This window comes from Nicotiana tabacum, chromosome 4 (assembly GCF_000715075.1).
Source record: "Nicotiana tabacum cultivar K326 chromosome 4, ASM71507v2, whole genome shotgun sequence".
Classification (NCBI taxonomy): Eukaryota; Viridiplantae; Streptophyta; class Magnoliopsida; order Solanales; family Solanaceae; genus Nicotiana; species Nicotiana tabacum.
In genome coordinates, this window is record NC_134083.1 from 130,867,157 (window position 1) to 130,888,754 (window position 21,598).

The following is a 21,598-nucleotide window of genomic DNA, read 5'->3' on the forward strand; positions in this document are numbered from 1 at the left end:
CCCTTTCATTGTTGACGTATTCTTATTTGGGGTCATTGATTTATGTTATATCTCTTGTTGTCAAATTGCACTTTCGTGAAATCATTGTTACACATTACCTCTCCCTTGTTGAACTATTCTTGTTGAGACTATTATTCCCCTGTTGTGTCTTTCTTTGTGAGTTCGTTCTTTCATTTCTTTGTGTTCTGAAGTTCTTGTATTGATTTACTTATTGTATTCTTGTGTTATTATTGTTGTTGCTGTTGTATTCAGTGTTGTTGAGCCGAGGGCTATACGTGGTTATGATATTGAAACTTTTTTGAGGAAATGTTGTGGCATATGGGCATATATTGTGAAAGTCATTTATTTGAGTTGTTATGTTTTTGGCGTACGTGTTTTGTTGAGAAAATTGTTATGTATTTGCACGAGGTTTCTGATGTGCGGTTGTTATTGTGTTGCACGAGGTTTCTGCCATGCGGTTGTTATTGTGTTACACGAGGTTTCTGTCGTGTTGTTGTTATTATTGATACGCATGCAGTGGTATAAGGTCTGGGTGTTGAAATGCATGCTGTGAGATAAGGTGGTGTTGAAACGCGTGGCTAGTAGGAGAACTACTAGAAGCCATGCGGTGTGATAAGATGGGCTAAAACGCGGGATGCTTTTTCGGGAAAATAATTTTCAAAAACTAAATATAAAGCTCCCACAGTGATATAAGAAAAGTTGTGATTCATTTTTATGATTTGAGACTACGAGATAATACCTCGGGAGGGCTCTTATTATCATTTCTCCTCTTCTGTGCACTTGTCTTAGATTGTTATTTCCCTTAACATACTATTAATTGTTTTCCTCCGTATTGTAATATTTGGTCAGTTCTATGTAGCTAATCTTGTTGTGCTGGTTGCTGCTTCAAACTTCATTGTTGCTTTTATTACACTGTACATTTCATGGTGATCATTTCTTATGTGCTATTCATTGTCTCTACTCTTATTTGTTGACTGAAATTATGGTAGAACACTTGTACAAGCATACACGTAGTTAAATCACCCGTATCGATTTTAAATGGTGAATCCTGACGTCATTAACCATTATACGTACTCTTGTCTTCTTGCCTTCGGTATGAGAATTGTTCTATTGGCACGTGAGTCGTCCATGCGGTTATGAGTTGTAATGTGGGCACAAGGTACCAAGTGATTAGGGTTCATGAATTAGGACCCGTGAGCTGTAATTATGAAGTTCGGTACCTCGTGGAAATGCTTTAGCAGTTACTTTACAACATTATTACCTGACTGCTTCCTGTTGAATATTGTTGTTACTAGTGTATCATTGCAAGTATTGTTTTGTATTCCTTATCCTGCTTAGCTTTATATTAATATTGTTTCTCTGTTAGTTCATCTACACAGTTGTTCAGGTTGTTTAGTCCGGTAGGTGTCTTCACTGTCCCTTGTCACTATTCCACTGAGGTTAGTCTTGATACTTACTGGGTACCGTTGTGGTGTACTCATACTACGCTTCTGCACATTTTTGTGTAGATCCAGATGCCACGATTGTTGTTGATTATTAGCTGGCTGATCGAGTTGTGGAGACTCAAGTAAACCTGTCATCACATTCGCAGGCCTTTGAGTCACCTTCTGATATTTTTATTGTACTGTTTAATTCCATCCGAACAGTTGCATTTAGGGATTTTCTAGCAAACTCAGTAGAGCTTATGACTTGTACTACCGGTTTTGGGAATTGTAAGTTATGTATAAAGATTTCTATTTCATATTTATCATTGATGGTCGAATTCTTCTGTTAATTTAATAAGTGTTAGACATACCTAGTTTTAGAGACTAGGTGCCGTCATGAAATCTTACGGAGGAAAATTAGGGTCGTGACAGGGGGAAGGGGAGGGGGAAAGGGTCATTAGATTGTATATCTTTCATGAGAGAGAAACTAGAGAGAAGGAACTTTACTTATTTAAAATATGCATAAGAAGTATTCATGCATTCTACAGTTAATAAAACTTGGAAAATGTTGAAAAATCATAGTCAGAGAAAAAATTATTTAAATGTTTAAATAATGATAGTGCTACATAAAATGAGCGAGACATGTACTACTGTGCTTCTATATGTCAATTGAAATGAAATTGAAAGATTCTGGTGGTGATGGATCGCAATTAGTGGGAGTAAAGTTATTTATTTTCTCAATTTTCAGAGTAGATTTTAAATTAAGTAATGTCTTCTTTCTACCAGCCTTGGACCCTCGAAGTAATTATTATCATTTGTGTAAGAAGTGCAAGTAATCTCCATGCATCTCTAATTTAGAATTAGTTGAAAGCTTGCTCTATTTGACTATGCCATCAAATTGCTGAGTGATTATTGTAAACGTCCATCGTTGAACTTGCCTAGTCAAGACTGTCATGCACATATGAATTACCAATTCCGATGGAGTAAGAAATATTAATAGTACTTAAGTGTGATTGCTGCAACCTTTGTTTTAGTCAAGGATGGCAATTATGATTGGGACAAAATAAAACACATGATTGAATTTCAACTTAAATTTTTTAAGTTGGTTATTTTATTTGTTTTCCACTTTTCTTTTCTTTCGACATAACATAGGCGATTTTGCATGTCTACGACTGGCCAAAAATTGCCAATCACGATTAGTCAACTTGACATGGTCAACGTATGAAGATTTTAAAAGTTTGACTTATATTCTCTTAATTACTAATAGTAATAGTAATATTTCTTTCTTCGCTTATCTACTTATATAATTTCAATGATTTTTCAGTTTTGCTTTATATCTCTCCCGCTTAATAGGCTACTAGTTTCTCGATACGTGCATTGCACGTGTATGCCAAATCATGTAGTATATGTTGGTGTAAACTAATTCCAATATTATTAAAGCAAAATCTTGAGTAAATAATTATACATGAAAAAATAAAGTACAAATTTTTGTGAATGATCATTGTGGGTCGTCGCATGGTGACTTTGTATGGTGATAATAGTCTACACCTATGAAGATAAAAGATAAAAAATTTAATTAGATAGATGTGTTTTTGTTCTCATATTCTAATGATGTATAAACATGTATTTAAGGTACGATATGCTTATATATATATATATATATATATATATATATATATATATATATATATATATATATATATATATATTCCTGAATGTATGTTTCTTTCATTCGCTTTGGTTACCCTGTCATAACCAGGTAAGCTTACCATCGCGGTTGTGCTCGACTGCTATTTGTTCAGAAAGAAGTATCGAATTGTCTTTACTGTTTTTTCTTCCCCATTATCAAACACCAAGTAAAAAGTTACTGAAATTTGAATTCGATATTGCTCTTGCTCTCATATTATTGTAAAATAAATATTTCCATTAAGCCACAAATATACTTTCAGCAAACTTGCATTACCGATCTCTAGCCCGTGCTAAACATGGGCCCAACCCAAAACTAAAAATATGGAATTAAAGTTTAACTGCATGTCTATTAGTTCAGTAAAAATTTTCTATATTACTGAAATGGAAAATTGAAATTTGGCACACTGCATTGTACATGTTCTGATAGTTCCCAAATAGACGATTACACACTGCATTTTCAATAGCTTAAAAAGTCCCATAAATGTGTTCCAATCTCTGGGGCTCCGTAGGAACTTTCTAAATGCTTTTTGCAACTTTATTGTGAAAATATAAGTTTGTTCAATAAAGGTAATACAAGCGCAGAATATAAAGTTAATACAATGTTAATTGATAAATATTACACGTGTTAAGTAGATACAAAACGAAAGTGTAGAATTGTTAGTAAAGGTGATTACCAGGAAAGAAAAGTTATTTACACGTATAATATGGCAAAGCAAATTGCATGGTACCGCACAATTAATGTTGATTGGTTGTTCTGACAATGAAATAATTGTGCACATATGTTCATCTTAAAATTAAATTTGATTCTTATATAGTTCGCACCAGTGGATCTTTAATCCAACAAATCATATTGTAACGACTCGATCGGTCGTTTTGAGTTCTAACGCGTCGTTCGGCGGTTTGAGGCCTTGAGTAGATTCACTTCATGTTTTATGACTTGTACGTGTAGTCGGAATTGGATTCTGAAAGTTTGGAATTGATTTGAAAGGAAAATTCTCAATTCGAAAGCTTTAAGTTGGAAGAGTTGACCAATATTTTACTTTTGAGCAAATGACTTCGGAATCAGGATTTGAAGGTTCCAATAGTTTCATATGATGATTTCGGACTTGGAAGTATGTTCGGGTTGAGTATCGAGTGATCCGGGAGCATTTTGGCGCTTATTGTGAAAAGTTGGCATTTTGAAGGTTTGAGAAATTTTCTAAGTTTAATTTGAAGTAGATTTTGGTGTTATCGATGTCCGTTTGGGGCTCCGAGCCTTGTAATAGGTTCGTATGGTGATTTGTGACTTGTGTTCAACGTTTGGCATCATTTCAGAATGTCTAGATATGGTCGCATTTGGCGAAGCTTGAATATTTGAAAGCTAAGAGAAGGGTTTTGATCGCCGATTCGTGGTTTTGAAGTTATTCATTGCATTTCGAGCCTATGAACACGTTTGGATTAGGTATTGGGACTTGTTGGTGTGACTGGACGGGTTCCGGGGGCCACAGGTGTGATTCGGGATGGATTCGGACCATTTCATCTTGCCTTGTAATTGCTGGTTTCTGATGTTTGGGTTGTTCATCGCGATCGCGTAGATAGGCTCGCGATCGCGTAGTGTTGACTGGGAGATGGGCGAAGTTGTGGCTCGCGATCGCGGTGTTTGGTCCGATGGTTCATCGCGTTCGCGTGGCAAGGGTCGCCAACACGAAGTGTTAGCGGGGTGGCCGGGCTTGGAAGCCTGGTTTTCGTGATCGCAGGGATAGGTTTGCGATCGCGATTGCGGAAGGTGTTGGTCTGAGGGATCAAGGTTTGGCCTTCGGGTTCGAGGAGCTGGGCTCGCGTTCGCGTAGGCTGTTCAGGCAAATGTTCGCGATTGCATTGCTTTTGTCGCGTTCGCATAGAAGGAATCTAGGGCAGCTGATTTTGGCATTCGCGGGGTTATTTCGCGATTGCGAAGAAGAAAGACCTGGGCAGACTTGTTTTTAAGTCGGGATTTAGCTCTCATTTCTCTCATTTTGCACTTGGATGACTGAATTTGGGGAGCTAGTTTGAGGAGATTTTCATCGAGCAACACAAAGTAAATGATTCTCAATTGTTGTAAGTTAAATATATGGATTATGTTTGGATTTAAACATGAAAATTTATACAAATTGTGGAATCTTTGGAAGAAAACCTAGAAATGGTATTTTTTTGATTTTGACCACGAAATTGGACATGAAATTAGGAATAAATTATATATTTGAGTTCGTGGTATTATGGGTAGTGATTATTTTCAAGAATTTCCGGAATCCGGGCACGTGGTCCCAAGGGTTGACTTTGTCAACTTTTCGAGTAGAGATGGGAATTGTTATAAATTAATTGATTATGTGTGTTGGAGTATATTTTGATTGATTTGTACGTTGTTTGACTAGTTTCGGGTCGTTTGGCTTTGATTGAGGAGTTAGAGAGGCATTGGAGCCAGTTATTAGAACTTCGAAGTGAGGTAAGTCTCCTGTCTAACTTTGTGAGGGAGAACTACCCCCTAGGTGATGTGATTACTATGTGCTACAAGTTATGGTGTACGCACGAGTTGACGAAAGTCCGTACGTAACTAAAGTATGTTTATGTCCGGGTAGACTTATGACTTATTCATGTAATATTTGAATTATTTGAACTCATTTTGCTAGCTTAATTAAGTGAATTTTTAATTAAAATTGATTCAGAAAAATATATATATATATATATATATATATATATATTAGGCCGAGCTTTATCACCTTGAGTTGTTGGCAAGATATTTGATAAACGGTAAAGGTTATATTCACTTTATGCACCTGTATCTATGTTGTAAGCATGTGACTCGTAATTCGATAAGTTTTTTCCTTTCTTGTGGATCGGGTCGAACGCCTCAGCAGTATATATAGATGCATCTCTGGTTCACACAGGTCGACCCTCGACAGTGTACATACCACTCTAGATCGGTCTGCTTGACGTGCGTTATATCGCTAGCAGTCCAGATATTCACGAGATTTCCCTTCTACTGATGCCTGGCATTTTATATGGTATTCCTTATTCGTTTGATATTGGCACTTTATATTTCTGAGCTGTTAAGATAGAATACGAGATTGAGAAATTTATGTCGTTTAAAGAAATTTTGGAAGATTATGTTAGTTCAGTTTTTATCTCACTACTAGTGTTGTGCCTCCTATCTGTAGTTATCATATTAATTTATTGGACCATTAACAAGTGTCGATGTCGACCCCTCGTCACTACTTCTCCAGGGTTAGGTTAGATACTTACTGGGTATGCTTTGATTTACGTACTCATGCTATAGTAATGTGCAGGATCTGACAGGTGCATTTGGTGGTTATTTGGCGCATTGGCGCAGTCACTGAGGAGACTTTAAGGTGAGTTGCATTCCAGATTACGTATCGCAGTCCACAGAGTCTCCATCGTATTATTTACTTTATCCTATCAAATTTACATTCCATACAGATTTATTATTATTACGATAATCCTTAGTAAAATCTAATGTACTTGTGACACCGGATTTTGGAATATTCTAGAATTTTTGTATGGTTTGCTTAACATCAATACACATTTACTTTGTATTTTATTTAAATAGTATTTATCTACAATTTTAACACATTATTGTCTCAACCTAATAAGATTCATGATTTTAAAAATAATTAAATGAATAATTAAGTTGTTTGTTCACCGTTGGCTTGCCTAACGACGACGTTGGGTGCCATCACGACCTATGGTGAGTTTTGGGTCGTGGCAGCTTGATATTAGAGCTCTAGGTTCGCTTGGGTCTCACGAGTCATGAGCAAGTCTAGTAGAGTCTTGCGGATCAGTACAGAGATGTCTGTACTTATCTGCGAGAGGCTACAGGTCTGTTAGGAGCACTTCCCTTCTTGATTCCTCGTCGTGCGGTTTGATTTCATTGAAGCTTATGCCTTCATTTCCTTCCTACTCATTCTTATACAATGTTGATTGTTCGTTATAAATTGAGGAGTTGTAGTGGTACTGCAGATGTGGTGCAGGATGTTTCTCCCTGTGTATTCGAGCAGTCTATTATCATCATCTTGTGGAAGGGTGCTCTGTCGTTTCAGCCTAGTGCTAGTGTTTCCTAGGGCGTTGAGGCTATGCATAGTGTATTATGATGCCCGTGCGGTTTTATCACGCAGTGTTGCTGTAAATGGTAGGGTGCTTATTTATGTGTCACGACAGTGAATGACTCGAAAGGAGGATTACTCGGTTCATGGTTAGAGGTTCGACATTTAATTCCGGCGGAAGAAAGGCAATTGGACTACGGATAATCAGGCCTTGGTTAGGGAACTAGCGAGACTTGATATTTTCGAACGTGGGAGAAATTCTCATTGGGGTGTGGTGTCGCCGTCCATATTGGAACGCATTAAGGCTCATCGATGTTGTGGCCTCATTTGATTTGTCTTCAGGACAGGATGTCATGGAATGGTGCCTGAGAAGCGGTTATCAGAGGTGGCGGTATATGGAGGCTTCAGAGTCGAATTGGTATTTCTAATATTGATGGCACGAGAGAGATGATCTTTATAGAGGCTCAGAGTTGGTGGCAATCTATCAGTTCGGGTGCGATAGAGATGGATTATGATTTGAAGCAGAATTTTGGCAGCGAAGGAGGAGGAAGGACATAGCGGGAGGTGTCTCGCGGTGGTTGAATTGCTAGCAGGTCAAGTATGAACAACAAAGGCCGAGTAGTTGCTTAAGGAGATGGTTTAATCGAGGTGGGAGTGGGAGAGTAGCATATGGATTTTGTGGTAGGATAGCCACATGCTTTGAGAATGTTTAGAGCAATTTGGGGATCATGGTGTACAATGACTAAGTCTATGAATTTTATTTGGGATGGTGGCTACTGTACCGAGGGAGTTTGAATATAACGGAAAGAGTTTGCTTAGGATTCAACATGACTTCGAGTTTCGGAACGTATAGTTGGACCTTTAGTTAATGCTAATGGGGAATGAACAGTCTCTTACAGCTGGTGTTCGAGCATGGGCTCGGGAGGGTTACTGGTTTCGTGGTAGTTGTAACTAGGGCAATACCATTGGAAGATATCAATATGGAATTATACAGGTGGTCTATCTACTGTGATCAGGTTAGCGGTTGCTTGATTTTGATTGAAATCCTTTGAAGAGTCCTACATTTTACCTAACAGGAGGCATGTACCACGATGTGAGCTTGGGTCATTTGAAGAAGATGATACAACTGTCAGGAGGTCGAATATTCAATTGTGGCTGATAATTCGAAATGTTTTATGAAGGGTTTAACAAGAGATTACGAGAAATTTGGAGGGTTAACGGTACAAGATCATGGTAATTAAGAACGAGGAGACATCGTGGGTACTAAATTTTTATGATTATAGCTTAAAACTAAGTAGGGGAGCCTATCATCTATGATTGGGTCACGTGGTTATGTGCCTTGGCATTATCAGGTTATCGGTACATTTGTAGATTAGTTATAACCAAGAAAAGAAAATACCAAGGGTATTTCGGGCAAGGAGTCTGATGTATGTGTGTTACATTTCACCTTATTGATTCGTGTGCAGATATTTGGATGACTCAGAGTGTATGCTTCTTATGGATGTGGTGTACAAGGAAAAGAATTCATCTGGTTGCTTCTTTGGGAGTTTTCATGTGCCAGCAGAGCGTTAGAGCATGGTTATATTCGACACCAGGTCAGAGTGGGTGACTCCCAATAATGGTTCTAGATGGTTCAAGAATTAAAGTGTGGTGCTTAAGGATTTTTGGGTTCGTTGTGTTGTAAAGGACAGAGTTTTGCAGCAGAGTGTGACGAGTACTTAGAGAATTTCTATTTTTGTCATCGGGTATGCGGTGCAGTGTTAGAAAAATAGGAGAAACGACTTCAGATTCACAGAAGATCTAATCAGCGTAGGTGTATCAGTTGGAGTTACTATAGAGTGCATGGGGAGGGTACGAAATGGCTTATGGGTATTGAAACGACGTGGTCTCACGATTTGTGTCACTCGGGATAAATGTCGTTTGGGATCCGTTATGTGATTGAATAGAGGTATTGATTCTAAAGGCAAGTCAATAAGAAATCGGAAGAAGGTGGGTCAGTCACTAGTGGTTTGAATCGGCATGGTTTTGGAAATGTTCAGTTCCTTCGGTGTGTTTAGCTATCCGAGTGATTCGTGGTTGTACGTGGGGCTCGATATCCACCGCAATTTGATTGATTGGAGGTATTTGATTTTGATGGCCTTGTAATGTGTAAATGAATCTAGGAAGAGTTATGGCGATTTAGACCATGACTTGAGGTCTGTATTTTCTGCGGTTATGGGAATTCGGTTGAGCGTTGCAATTCCTATTCTAAAATAAGTGGAGTGAAAGGTTTCTATCCGATAAAGTGTTTATTCTACTGGTGGTTCAGGGGTTATGATTGAACTCTTGTACTCTCGCGTAACGTCATGATAGGTGTAGTGAGCGGTATGGAAACTAGAGGTTGATAATTAAGGTTGCGGTTCAGTGTTGATAAGAATGCCACGAGTTTGGAGGAGCGGGGGAGGATTTCAGATGTTCTGAGTAGGCTGGCACTATTTTCAGGTAGCTTCTGGATGGTCTATTTTGTTGAAGAAGTGTTGGGTATTGAAATGCGGTTTCTTGACTAGCACGATAGAAATAGCATGGTCAATGGCCATTAATGTTCAGATTTTACTACCTGGTGTTGAAGGATGTCGGAGTATATCCCACGGGAATATCGTAGAAGTGTGACATGTTAGTCATCCGATTGTTAGAGATTAAAATCAGGTATGGATATTTTGGTACCGTCGCCAATGGGAGAGGTTATGACTGAGAGGCTCTCTATTCCTTGGGTTGTGGACTGTGGGAGTTTGTTCTAGATTTGACGACTGCTCGTATGTGTCATAAATAGGGTCATTGTGGGTCTTTGAAAGGTTATTAGCCCAGTATGGGATGATCGGAATCGGCTTGAGGTTTATTAGTAGGTCTAATGCGAATGTATGCTCTATATCAGGTCAGATGTGTACTTTCATCGTAGCATCTCTTATGGAGAAGTCTTCGCGTATTGGATGTTATTCCCATCGTCAGATATCCTATGTAATACTCTACTATGCCAGGTGGGTTATGAGACAGCTTGATTATTCGCACATGTGTTGTGATCTCGTGTAACTTGTGGTGTTATATGAGCAAGATGGCTCTCGAGATGCAGGTCATTTATTGCACCTTAGTCGTGCTCGAATTTTGTAGCGCTCAGCGCTATCCGTCTCCCCAGGGATTGTATTTATGCACTTGACGTGCTTGTGGTCGATATTCGGGCATTTATAAGTATAACCATTATGGCTTGATGGGTATTTCCTTATTGATTGTTATGTTTGGATCGGGTGGCATGACGCCACGGGTATGTTGTTTGGATCGTTTGGAAGGCTATCATGGGTATGTTATTTGGATCGGGTTGCACGCCGTAACAATGTTATGTTTGGATCGGGTTGCAGACCGCAACGATGTCATGTGTGGATAGGGTTGCACGCCACAACGGTGTCATGTGTGGATCGGGTTGCACGCCGCAATAGTGTGGTGTTGTGTACGGTTCCTTATACTTAATTGTGTGCCTTGTTTCTCATCTCTAAGATAGGCTCATAACATCTGTTCGGCTGTTTTATTCATTACGCGGGTTGGATAGTTCCATGCCAGAGTTCGTTCTTTCTTATGGGTCATATTTGAGTTGTAGCTTGTTGGCGCATTGATGGCGCGATATGAGATTTTAGATGGTATTTGAGGTGGCTTATTGCCCCAGCAGCTTGTCGGATTTGAGTTGGACCTGAGATTAGTGCGGTCGGATTTATGTAAGGTATATTAAAGAGAAAATATCGCTATTCGGTTCAGAATAAGGTAAGAGTCAGGTGGAAAGACTCCACAATTTATTGATTTGGCAGGCGGTTATAAGCTTATACGGGTCGGTTTCATCATTGCAGTATCGCAAGGGTTAGATCAGGGCTTATGCGTGTTATGAGATATACTACGGGCATCGAGTTAGTGAAATTATAGTTGTTGTGCGTGGAGAAGGTTACTATGGACAAATGAGTTATGCAGTGTATTGTGTGAAATCAGCATGGGTAGATGATCATGTTTTGGGTTCAGTATGTTGAGATTGATGTGGTGCTTGTATGTTAGAATAAGGTCTCATAGAGAATTCCGGATGTTGGAATTTGGATATAAGGCTTTTGGGCTAAGGTAGCTGGAAGGATCTTCAGTCTGACTAGAGCAAATGGGCTCACATGGGTTGTGGTGGCACAAGCAGGTGCATGAGGTTATAATAAATAGCTTTGGCCAACTCCGGAGTAGTGCTTGGCACATTCGAGAACGAACGTATGTTTATGTGAGGGAGAATGTAACGACCCGGCCGGTCGTTTTGAGCTCTATCACGTCGTTCAGCGGTTTGAGACCTTGAGTAGCTTCAATTCATATGTTTATGACTTGTACGTGTGGTTGGAATTGAATTTCGGGAAGTTAGGAGTTGATTTGGAAGGAAAATTCTCAATTCGGAAGCTTTAAGTTAGAAGAGTTGATCAGGGTTTGACTTTTGAGTAAACAAACTCGGAATCGGGATTTGAAGGTTCCAATAGGTTCGTATGATGAATTTGGACTTGGGAGTATGTTCGGGTTGAGTATCGGGTGGTCCGGGAGCATTCCAACGCTTATTGTGGAAAGTTGGCATTTTGAAGGTCTTAGACATTTCCTAAGTTTGATTTGAAGTATACTTTGGTGTTATCGATGTCCGTTTAGGGTTCCGAGCCTTGGAATAGGTTCGTATGGTGATTTGTGACTTGTGGGTAAAGTTTGGTATCATCTCGGAATGTCTAGATATGGTTCGGACGCGTTCGGCGAAGCTTGAATATTTGAAAGCTAAGAGAAGGGTTTTGATCGTCGATTCATGGTTTTAATATTATTCATTGCGTTTCGAGCCTATGAACACGTTTGTATTAGGTATTTGGACTTGTTGGTATGACTGGATGGGGTTTCGGGGGCCTCGGGTGTGATTCGGGGTGGTTTCGGACCATTTCATCTTGCCTTGTAATTGTTGTTTTCTGGAGTTTGGGTTGTTCATCGCGATCGCGTAGATAGGCTCACGATCGCGTAGTGTTGACTAGAAGATGGGCGAAGTTGTTCTTTACGATCACGTATAGTGGCTCGCGATCATGGTGTTTGGTCTGATTGTACATCGGGTTCGCGTGGCAAGGATCACGAACGCAAAGTGTTAGCGGGGTGGCCTGGGCTTGGAAGGTTGTTCTTCGCGATCGTAGGGATAGGTCACGATCGCAGAAGGTGTTGGTATGCCGCATGATGGTTTGGCCTTCGCGATCGCGACGCTGGGCTCGCGTTCGCGGATCTGGGCTCGCGTTCGCGTAGGCTATTCAGGCAAATGTTTGCGATCGCGACGTTGGGCTCGCGTTCGCGGATCTGGGCTCGCGTTCGCGTAGGCTGTTCCGGCAAATGTTCGCGATCGCATTGCTTTTGTCGCATTCACGTAGAAGAAATCTGGGTCAGATGATTTTGGCCTTCACGATTGCGAGGGTTATTCCGCGATTGCGAAGAAGGATTTGGGCTGACTTGTTTTTAAGTCGGGATTTAGCTCTCATTTTGCACTTGGATGGCCGAATTTGGGGAACTATTTTGAGGATATTTTCATCGAGCAACACGAGGTAAATGATTCTCACTTGTTGTAAGTTAAATACATGGATTATGTTTGGATTTAAACATGAAAATTTATAGAAAGTTTGGAATCCTTGGAAGAAAACCTAAAAATAATATTTTTAAATTTTGACCACGAAATTGGACACGAAATTAGGAATAAATTATATATTTGAGTTTGTGGTATTATGTGTAGTGATTATCTTCATGAATGTTCGGAATCTGGGCACGTGGACCCAAGAGTTGATTGTCGACTTTTCGGGCGAAGTTGGGAATTATTATAAATTAATTGATTATAAGTGTTTGAGTATATTTTGATTGATTTGCACGTTGTTTGACTAGTTTCGGGTCGTTTGGCTTTGAATTTAGGAGTTAGAGCGGTGTTGGAGCCGGTTATAGAAACTTCGCAGTGAGGTAAGTCTCATGTCTAACTTTGTGATGGGGAAACTAGCCCCTATGTGATGTGATTACTATGTGCTACTAGTTGTGGGTGCTACGTACGCACGAGGTGACGAGAAACCGTTCGTAGCTAAAATATGTTTATGTCCGGTTGGACTTAGGACATATTCATGTAATATTTTAGTTATTTGAACTCATTTTTCTAGCTTAACTAAGTGAATTTTTAATTAAATTTGATTCAGAAATATGTATATTAGGCCGAGCTTTATCACCTTGAGTTGTTAGCTAGATATTTGATAAACGGTAAATGTTATATTTACTTTATGCACCTGTATCTGTATTGTAAGTACGTGACTCGTAGTTCGATAAGTTTCTTCCTTTCTTGTGGATCGGGCCGAACGCCTCGGCAGTATATTGAAATGCATCTCTAGTTCGTATCGGTCAACTCTCGGCAGTGTACACACCACTCTGGATCGGGTCGTATGACCTCGGCATAATCGTGGGTTATATCGCTAGCAGTCGGGATATTCATGAGATTTCCCTTTTATTGATACTTGGAATTTTATACGGTATTCCTTATTCTTTTGATATAGGCACTTGATATTTCTGAGCTGTTAAGATAAAATACGAGATTGAGATATTTATATCGTTAAAAGAAATTTTGGAAGATTATGTTAGTTACAGTTTTTATCTCACTACTACTGTTGTGCCTCCTATCTGTTAAGAGTTTTCATATTGATTTATTGGACCACTAGTAAGTGTCGATGTCGACCTCTCGTCACTACTTCTCCGGGGTTAGGCTAGATACTTACTGAGTATGCGTTGATTTACGTAATCATACTACACTTCTGCACTAAATGTGCAGGGTCTGACAGGTTCATTTGGTGGTTATTTGGCGCGTTGGCACAGTCGCTGAGGAGACATTACGGTGAGCTGCATTCCAAGCTACGTATCGCATTCCACAGAGTCTCCATCATATTATTTACTTTATCTTGTCAAATTTACATTTCATACAGATGTATTATTATTACGATACTCCTTAGTAAATGCTCATGTACTTGTGACACCGGGTTTGGGGATATTCTAGAATTTGTTTATGGTTTGCCTAACATAAATACACTTTTCATTTGTATTTTATTTAAATTGTATTTATCTACGATTTTATTGCATTTATGTCTCTACCTAACAAGATTTATAATTTTAAATATAATTAAATAAATAATTAAGTTGGTCACCGTTGGCTTGCCTAACGGCGACGCTGGGCGCCATCATGACCTATAGTGAGTTTTGGTTGTGACACACACTACTAAAAATTCGGGCAAAATCGTCCAAATAAAACCGATCAAAGTGGGTTGGTAATGGCCAATAACCGTCCAAAACGCGACCATTTACGTGTGGATGTTATTTTGAAGGTCGAAGGGCATACCGACCAAAGTTGGTCGGAACTTTGGTCGGTCAATTAAATTCAAAAAAATAAATTGCCGAAAAAATCGACCAAAGTTGGTCGATATTTTAATTATGTAATTAAAAAATGCACCATCTGGGAATCGAACCGGGGTCTGTACGATCGCAAGATACTATTCTACCACTAGACCATTAGACCATTGGTACATTTTGTTTTAAGATTGTCTTTTATTTGATTTATACTCTTTAATTGTATTTTCGCGCGAAAATAACCGACCAAAGTTGGTCGGTTTTATTAAAAAATAAAATTACCGATCGAATTCGGTAGGTTATTAAAAATGATCGGTTGAATTAACCAACCGATTTCGGTCGCTTTTTTAATATTAATTTTAATTTATTTTAAATAAAAAACAGACTAAAGTTGGTCGGTTACTTGAAAAATAAATTTTGCGGGACTCAAAAATAGTTTTCCACATTTTTTCACCAAAGAAAACCGATCAAAGTTGGTCGATTTCGTAAAAAGAAATTAAAAAATAAAATATTTTGAAAAATCGACCAACTTTGATCGATTTCTTGGCTGGTTGTTTGACCGACCAAAATTGATCGATCGACCATGGTCGATTTTTGCCGAATTTCTAATGGTGACATATTGCGTTAGCTTATCGCGATAATGCATGGCATCCTTTTGTTAACTGGGAAGCAAACATTAATTTTTTATTATTTATTACCATAATACCTTTTTCCAAGATGATCAAGAAATACTACTTATCCATTATGGACTTTGTACACCTCTTAAGAAATAATAAATGAAGTGCATAATTTATCATGATACTCATATTAATTGATGCATATTTTTAATGGATTTGAGATAATGATTTGAAATGCGTAATTAATATTGTGTATAACGGGAAAAAAAATTATCTTCTCTTGATATACTAAAAGTGACAAGTAAAGTAAAAATCTATTTTTAGAATATTTGACAAGTAAAAGTGAACGGAGGGAGTACATGTTATATACGAGAATTTAAAAACTGCAGAATATTATAAGTTAGTAAGGACCCTAATGGGTAATAATTCATCACTGTCTGACACCAACAAAACTCAATTTATTATAACTTCTAATAAACTAACAAGAAATTACCAGTCGTGTACACACAGAACACAAGGGAAATAAGGAGGAAAGAGCAAGAACTGAACTAATGCCTTGATTCTATTTATCATTATTTAACATGACATTTCTTTTACTTCAAATCACCGTCTCCAAAGTATTTTTTCGAACCTCAAATATTTTACTGAATATTTGTATTTTTAGGAGAATCATAGCACATTGAGCTCTTTCAGAAGGAACCTCCTTCTCTTCTTCAATGAATTCAATTACTTTGGAAATATATTTTCTCGCACAATGGTGTGTCTCCTCCTTAATTCCCGCCAAGATTCTCTCCTTTGGTGCGGTTGTAACAGCTTTTTGTCTGTGAGCTCGATACCGACTCGAGCTCGATGTCGGATCGGAACCTCGGCCTTGGTTTCGAGTTTGGTGATCACTTTCGGACATCGATGTTCGGGACCTGTGTCGGTCGATGTTGTCTCGGTCGATTCGGACGCCCCGACGCTCGACGCCCCCATTTCGGAATTCGTTTGAGCTCTCCATGTAGATACCCCTTGACGGAGATGCCATCATCGATCGATCTTCATGATCGAGGACCGGTTTTAACCGTATACAAATATCCCCCTCGTTTCTTGGAAAGGAGATGACGAGAAACGATATGATTTTCCTAAGGCTCGACCGAATCAATGCTGACGTTTCTATCGGCTTCGACTATGATGTATGTGATAGCCGTCCCATCGGTTTGGTTTTATCAAGGCATTTAATGTGTGTCAGTCGGTGGTCGGCCACCGCTAAAAACGAATCGCCATGCCTTATAAATAGTTTTCCCATATAATGTTTTCCACTTTTGCATTTCCTCATTTCCCAAATTCTCTTTGATTATCTTCTCTATTTCGTTGCTTTAGTGCCGTTTATACTAGAGTTTTGGTGTTGTCCCCTCTTTCACCTTCCATTGCGACTTTTTCTTCTCATATCGATGGCAAAAACTTCAAAAATCGTACCTCAAAAGGAGAAAGCTTCCTCCTCACGGTCGTTTGACGATAAGGCGCAGATGGAGTCGTCCGTTCATGATTATGTTCCCGGCCCGTGTATTTTAAAAACTGATTTTAGGGTTGAGAACCCTTCGTCCATTCCGGGTCGGTGTGAGCACGTATCGATGTATACGTGCTCTATAACGGAGGGTCACCTCGAGGCCGTCAAAAAAGACTGCAGCTGGGGTTCTGAGGTTGTGTTACAAATCCCATCCTCCGATGAGAGCGTCACTACCTACGTGGAGGGATTTTTAAGTGTTTACACCTATCCCTTCACATTGGGAGCTGTCGATCCCGTGATTTTTGATTTCTGCAAAAGATATCAGGTCACCCTCGGCCAAATTCATCCTTCCTTATGGTGCATAGTCATCTTATTGCGTTTCTTCTCTACCAAAGCCGGAGGGTTGGATTTTTCTCTGAACCACCTTATACGACTGTATCGGCCTCAGATTTTTTGTGGACTAATTAGATTACATCGTCGATCTTAACTTTGCTTAACTGCTTAGACTGGAGTGTCTTGATTAGTCCATTCCGAGTGAGTTATGTGCCATGTGTGTGTGAGGTTTGTGTGTTATTCTGTGCATTGCATCTGATGTCTAGAACTTGCCCCATGTATTTGCAAAGCGAAATAGTAGTTTTGTTCAGTCTTGGAAGTGATGTAGGCATTTCTTTGTTGAGCCAGATATATATAGTTTACCCACCTAATTGTTATATATCGTAGTTAACCCTTTGAGCATGTAATCCTGTTTCTTTGGCAATCACATTACAAGCCTTACCCATTTGTTTGAATTAACCATCTATTTGAACCTTTTCACCTCTCATGAGCACTTGAATTGTTATGAACTTTGTAAGAGTTAAAGTGTGTGGTGGGTCGTTTGGCTTTTGAGTGGAACTAATGAAATAAGGAGAAATATGCACTGTTTTGAAAAAGTAAGAGCCACTTGAATTGGAAAAAAAAATAGTTGTATTGTAGTGCAAATATTCCTCGATAAGTGGTGACTCTTGATTTAATTGTGCTTAAAGAAGTAGGGAGTTAATGTATATTAATGTGAAGGTGGAGTTATGGTTTGACATAAGTGTGGGGTTTTAAATGTTGAAGTGTATGTATTAAAGTCCTTAGGGAGGTGGAGTCAATATTATATCTAAATGTATCCTACCCGTCCCGCAACCTACATTACAACCAATTAAACTCCTACTTGATCCTAGACAGGATGAGCTCGATTAGTACATTACGGGCAAGCCTATGGTACGTATTTTGTGGCATATGAATGTTATTTCTGAGAGTGAATGAATTCTTTCTATCTGGAGTTCCAAATTGTTTTTAAATTGTATTGTGTGTAGAACTACTCTCTTTTGTTGTGTGAGGGCACTTGATTCATGAAGAAAAGGTAATGTCATTGACCTCTATGTTAGAGTAAGTGAGTGAGTTGTGAATAATGCGTGGTACTTGTGAGTCAAATCTTGAGGTGAAGAGGTTACACTTTTATTCTTAGTCTATTTTAAATATTCTTGGTGTGATGAGTTAGGAGAATTGTTTAAAAAGGTTGTGTCTATATAAAGTGTAGTTTGATCGCTCGAGGACGAGCAATGGTTTAAGTGTGGGGTGTTGATGATAGGTTATAATTACATATTTTAGTCGCTTATTTCACTCTAATTTACTGCACTTTAATTGAGTTTGAGCTTTAATCGCTAGTGTTTTGCACTAAATGTGTGTTTTATGCCTTGTAGGAGTGATTTCGATCTATGTAGATGTTATGGAATGAATTCAAGCTATTCTATAGCTTTGAAGTCTGAGTAAAATCCCAAGAATTAAGTTGGGATCGTGTTCGGGGATCAACTGATGATAGTGCACTTTAAGAACGAAATACTGAGCATTGTCCAGTAAAATCCACATAACTCTTTGCTCAGAAATTCGTTTGGGCTCCACAATATATTGTTGGAAAAATATTTAAAAGGGCTACAAGTTTCATGTTTTACATTTTTCTAAATTTTGGGGCACCGCGTAATGTGTCGCAGCTGTGTAAATTGTTGCTGCCCTCAAATTGCATGCTCTCTGAAGTTCCCCACAAGCACACCGCGTGGGGCGTCTCCCCATGCCGTGCGCCTGTGCAAATTTTACAGAGCCAGAGTCCTATTTTGCACGTGAGAAGGAATTTTCATCTAGGCCCGACCCTACTTTGTATAAATATATATAAAAATATTATTTTTGGGGACTTTTGACAAACGTTTGGCCAAGGGAGAGCATAGAGCCGCCGTGGAGGCTGGGTTTTATCTTTTCTTCCACCAAACTTAGTAATTTTTTTGTTTCTTTATATAATTTATTGTTTGGCTACCATGTCTATGTGGAGCTAAACTTCGCGTTCTAGGGTTATGGTTCTTTCATGACTATTTTTATTTGGATATTGATTTTAATTTCTTAGTTTATTATATTAGTTTATTTATTCAATCCTGCATTTAATTATTTGATTGTTTGATTACCAATTGAATACTATCTACGAATCTAGAATTGAACTTGAAAGTGAGAATTCTAGATTGCATATAGGATTGAGTAGAGCAAGTTCTTGAACCTGGGCATCGGGGAACGAATTCGCGGTTAGGATAGATATATACCTAATTGCCTTGCTTGGTTGATGTACAGGAATTATAAATGCATTCTTTCTAGTTCTAACTCCATAGACATATAGGCGTTAGGTTATCTTGAATAGGCAAGTAAGAACTCGACAGATTCTTATGAGCAATATTAACCTTGTTAACCAATAAACTTGATAAATTAATTAGTCAATTCAATTGAAGAATACAATAGAAATGTTAGATAGCCCATAACCCTAGATCGTTTTCATCACATTGATAATATAAAAATCTGCTCTTCCTCTATTTAAAGTTCATTAGTTATTTTCCTTTTAGTTTAGTTACTTTAACATCACTACTTTTGGGTTTAATCCTTGTTTAGATAATTAGGATAGTCTAATTTAGTTAATAGTTAATCACAAGTCCTCATGGGTTCGACATCCAACTTTTAGTCACTTTATTACTTGACGATCTCATATACTTACGTGTGCATTTGGCCGCAACAGTAGACCATGGCAAAGGCATGGAGATACAACAACAATACTCCAAGACACAAGATTTCAAAAAGCCGAGTGGCCGTCAGGGCTACACAGAGAAGAAGGTACAAGTCGAGCAAAAGGGATGCTACATATGCGGAGGGCTGCATGGCTTCATGAATTGTCCCAACCTAAAGTGCCTCAGCGCCATGGTCCGTGAACGGAAGGATCATCCGCAGGGAGAGAGTTCGAAAACCGCACAATTAGGTATGATCGGATTATGTGGTGCTGTCACGAAGCAAGCTATCCAACCTACCAATAATGACAATCAGTATGTGGATCTCACCATCAACAACAAGCCCACTCGTGCAATGATGGATACTAGAGCAACTCCTAATTTCGGGATTGAGGCTGCCACAAAGAAACTAGAATTAAAGCTTGCTCCAACTAGCTCTCACGTCAAGACTCTGAATGCCGAGGTGCAAAAATCTCGTGGGGTAGATAATGGAGTTGGTGTCAAATTGGTAACTTGGAAAGGTATGACGAACTTTACTGTAACTGCTATGGATATATTTGACATTATACTGGGGAAAGAGTTCTTTAGACATTGCCATACTTTGATCGACCCCTACCTCCAATGACTCTTGGTTATGAGAAAGAAGGAGCTTGCATGGTACCTACAGTGTCTATGCCACATGGACAGAGCCAAGCACATTTCTCAGCTATGCAGGTTGTCAAGGGGATCAAGAAGGGAGTCAAAGTTTGTGGCAACCATTGTATGTCTGGAGGAAGACAAGTGTTTTCAAGAGACACTGTTGCCTTGCATAGAGAAGTTGCTTGAGAAAAACAAAGATGTCATATATGAGGAGTTGCCTAATCAGTTTCCTCCTAGGCGAAAGGTGGATTACAAGATTGAGTTGGAGCCAGAGGTATCCACCCACATTTTCCCTATATCGTATGGCACTGCCAGAGCTAGAGGAGCTCAGGTAACAATTGAAAGAGCTGCTAGATGCTGGTCATATTCCATTAAAGGCACCTTCTAGTGCACTAGTATTGTTCCAAAAGAAGAAGGATGGATCGATGCGCTTGTCCATAGACTTCCAGCCACTTAATAAGGTCACAGTGATTAATAAGTACCTGATCCTGCTCATTACTCACTTATTCGATAGACTTGGGCAAACCAAGTACTTTACCAAGGTGGATCTTTGCAAGGGCTACTACCAGGTTCGCATTGCAGAAGGGGATGAGCCGAAGATAGCATGTGTGACGAGACATGGAGCCTTTGAGTGGTTGGTGATGCCCTTCGGCTTAACCAAAGAACCGACCACATTTTGCACCCTTATGAACAAGATTTTCCATCCCTACCATGATCAATTCATGGTAGTCTACCTAGATGACATAGTCATCTACAGCAATACGTTGGAGGAGCACATGGAGCATTTAAGGAAGGTTTTCCAAGTCTTGCGGGAGAACGAGCTATACATCAAGAAGGGGAAATGCGAGTTTGCACAATCAAAAGTGCATTTCTTAGGCCAAGTCATTAGCAATGGCGAGCTACGCATGGATGAGGCTAAGGAACGTGCTATCTAGGAGTGGGAGGCACCTATAAAGGTAACTGAGTTGAGATCCTTCCTTGGCCTTGTTAACTACTATCGTCATTTTATTAGTGGCTACTCAGCCAAGGCCGTACCATTGACTGAGTTGCTAAAAAAGAACAAGCCATAGGTATGGACGGAACATTGTCAAAAGGCGTTTGAAGGCCTTAAGGAAGCTGTAATAGAGGAGCCACTCTTGGCGTTACCTGACTTTGCCAATACATTTAAGGTGCACACATATTCCTC

General features: G+C 39.2%; 1 protein-coding gene across 1 annotated transcript; it reads left to right on the top strand.

Moving 5' to 3' along the window:
• Positions 1-19,804: 19,804 nt before the first annotated feature.
• LOC142180117 (uncharacterized) lies at positions 19,805-21,347 on the top strand. The gene is made up of 3 exons (XM_075251045.1): positions 19,805-20,352; positions 20,461-20,743; positions 20,790-21,347. Exons 1-3 carry the CDS (start codon positions 19,805-19,807, stop codon positions 21,345-21,347), a joined length of 1,389 nt encoding a protein of 462 aa, XP_075107146.1.
• Positions 21,348-21,598: the final 251 nt, after the last annotated feature.

Bases quoted from the DNA above. Each gene is read 5' to 3' on its own strand.
- LOC142180117 (XM_075251045.1), top strand. From the start codon at position 19,805: ATGGAGATACAACAACAATACTCCAAGACACAAGATTTCAAAAAGCCG. The intron at 20,353-20,460 runs GTTCTTTAGACA...CCACATGGACAG, and splicing joins GACATTATACTGGGGAAAGA to AGCCAAGCACATTTCTCAGC. The intron at 20,744-20,789 runs GTAACAATTGAA...ATTCCATTAAAG, and splicing joins CCAGAGCTAGAGGAGCTCAG to GCACCTTCTAGTGCACTAGT.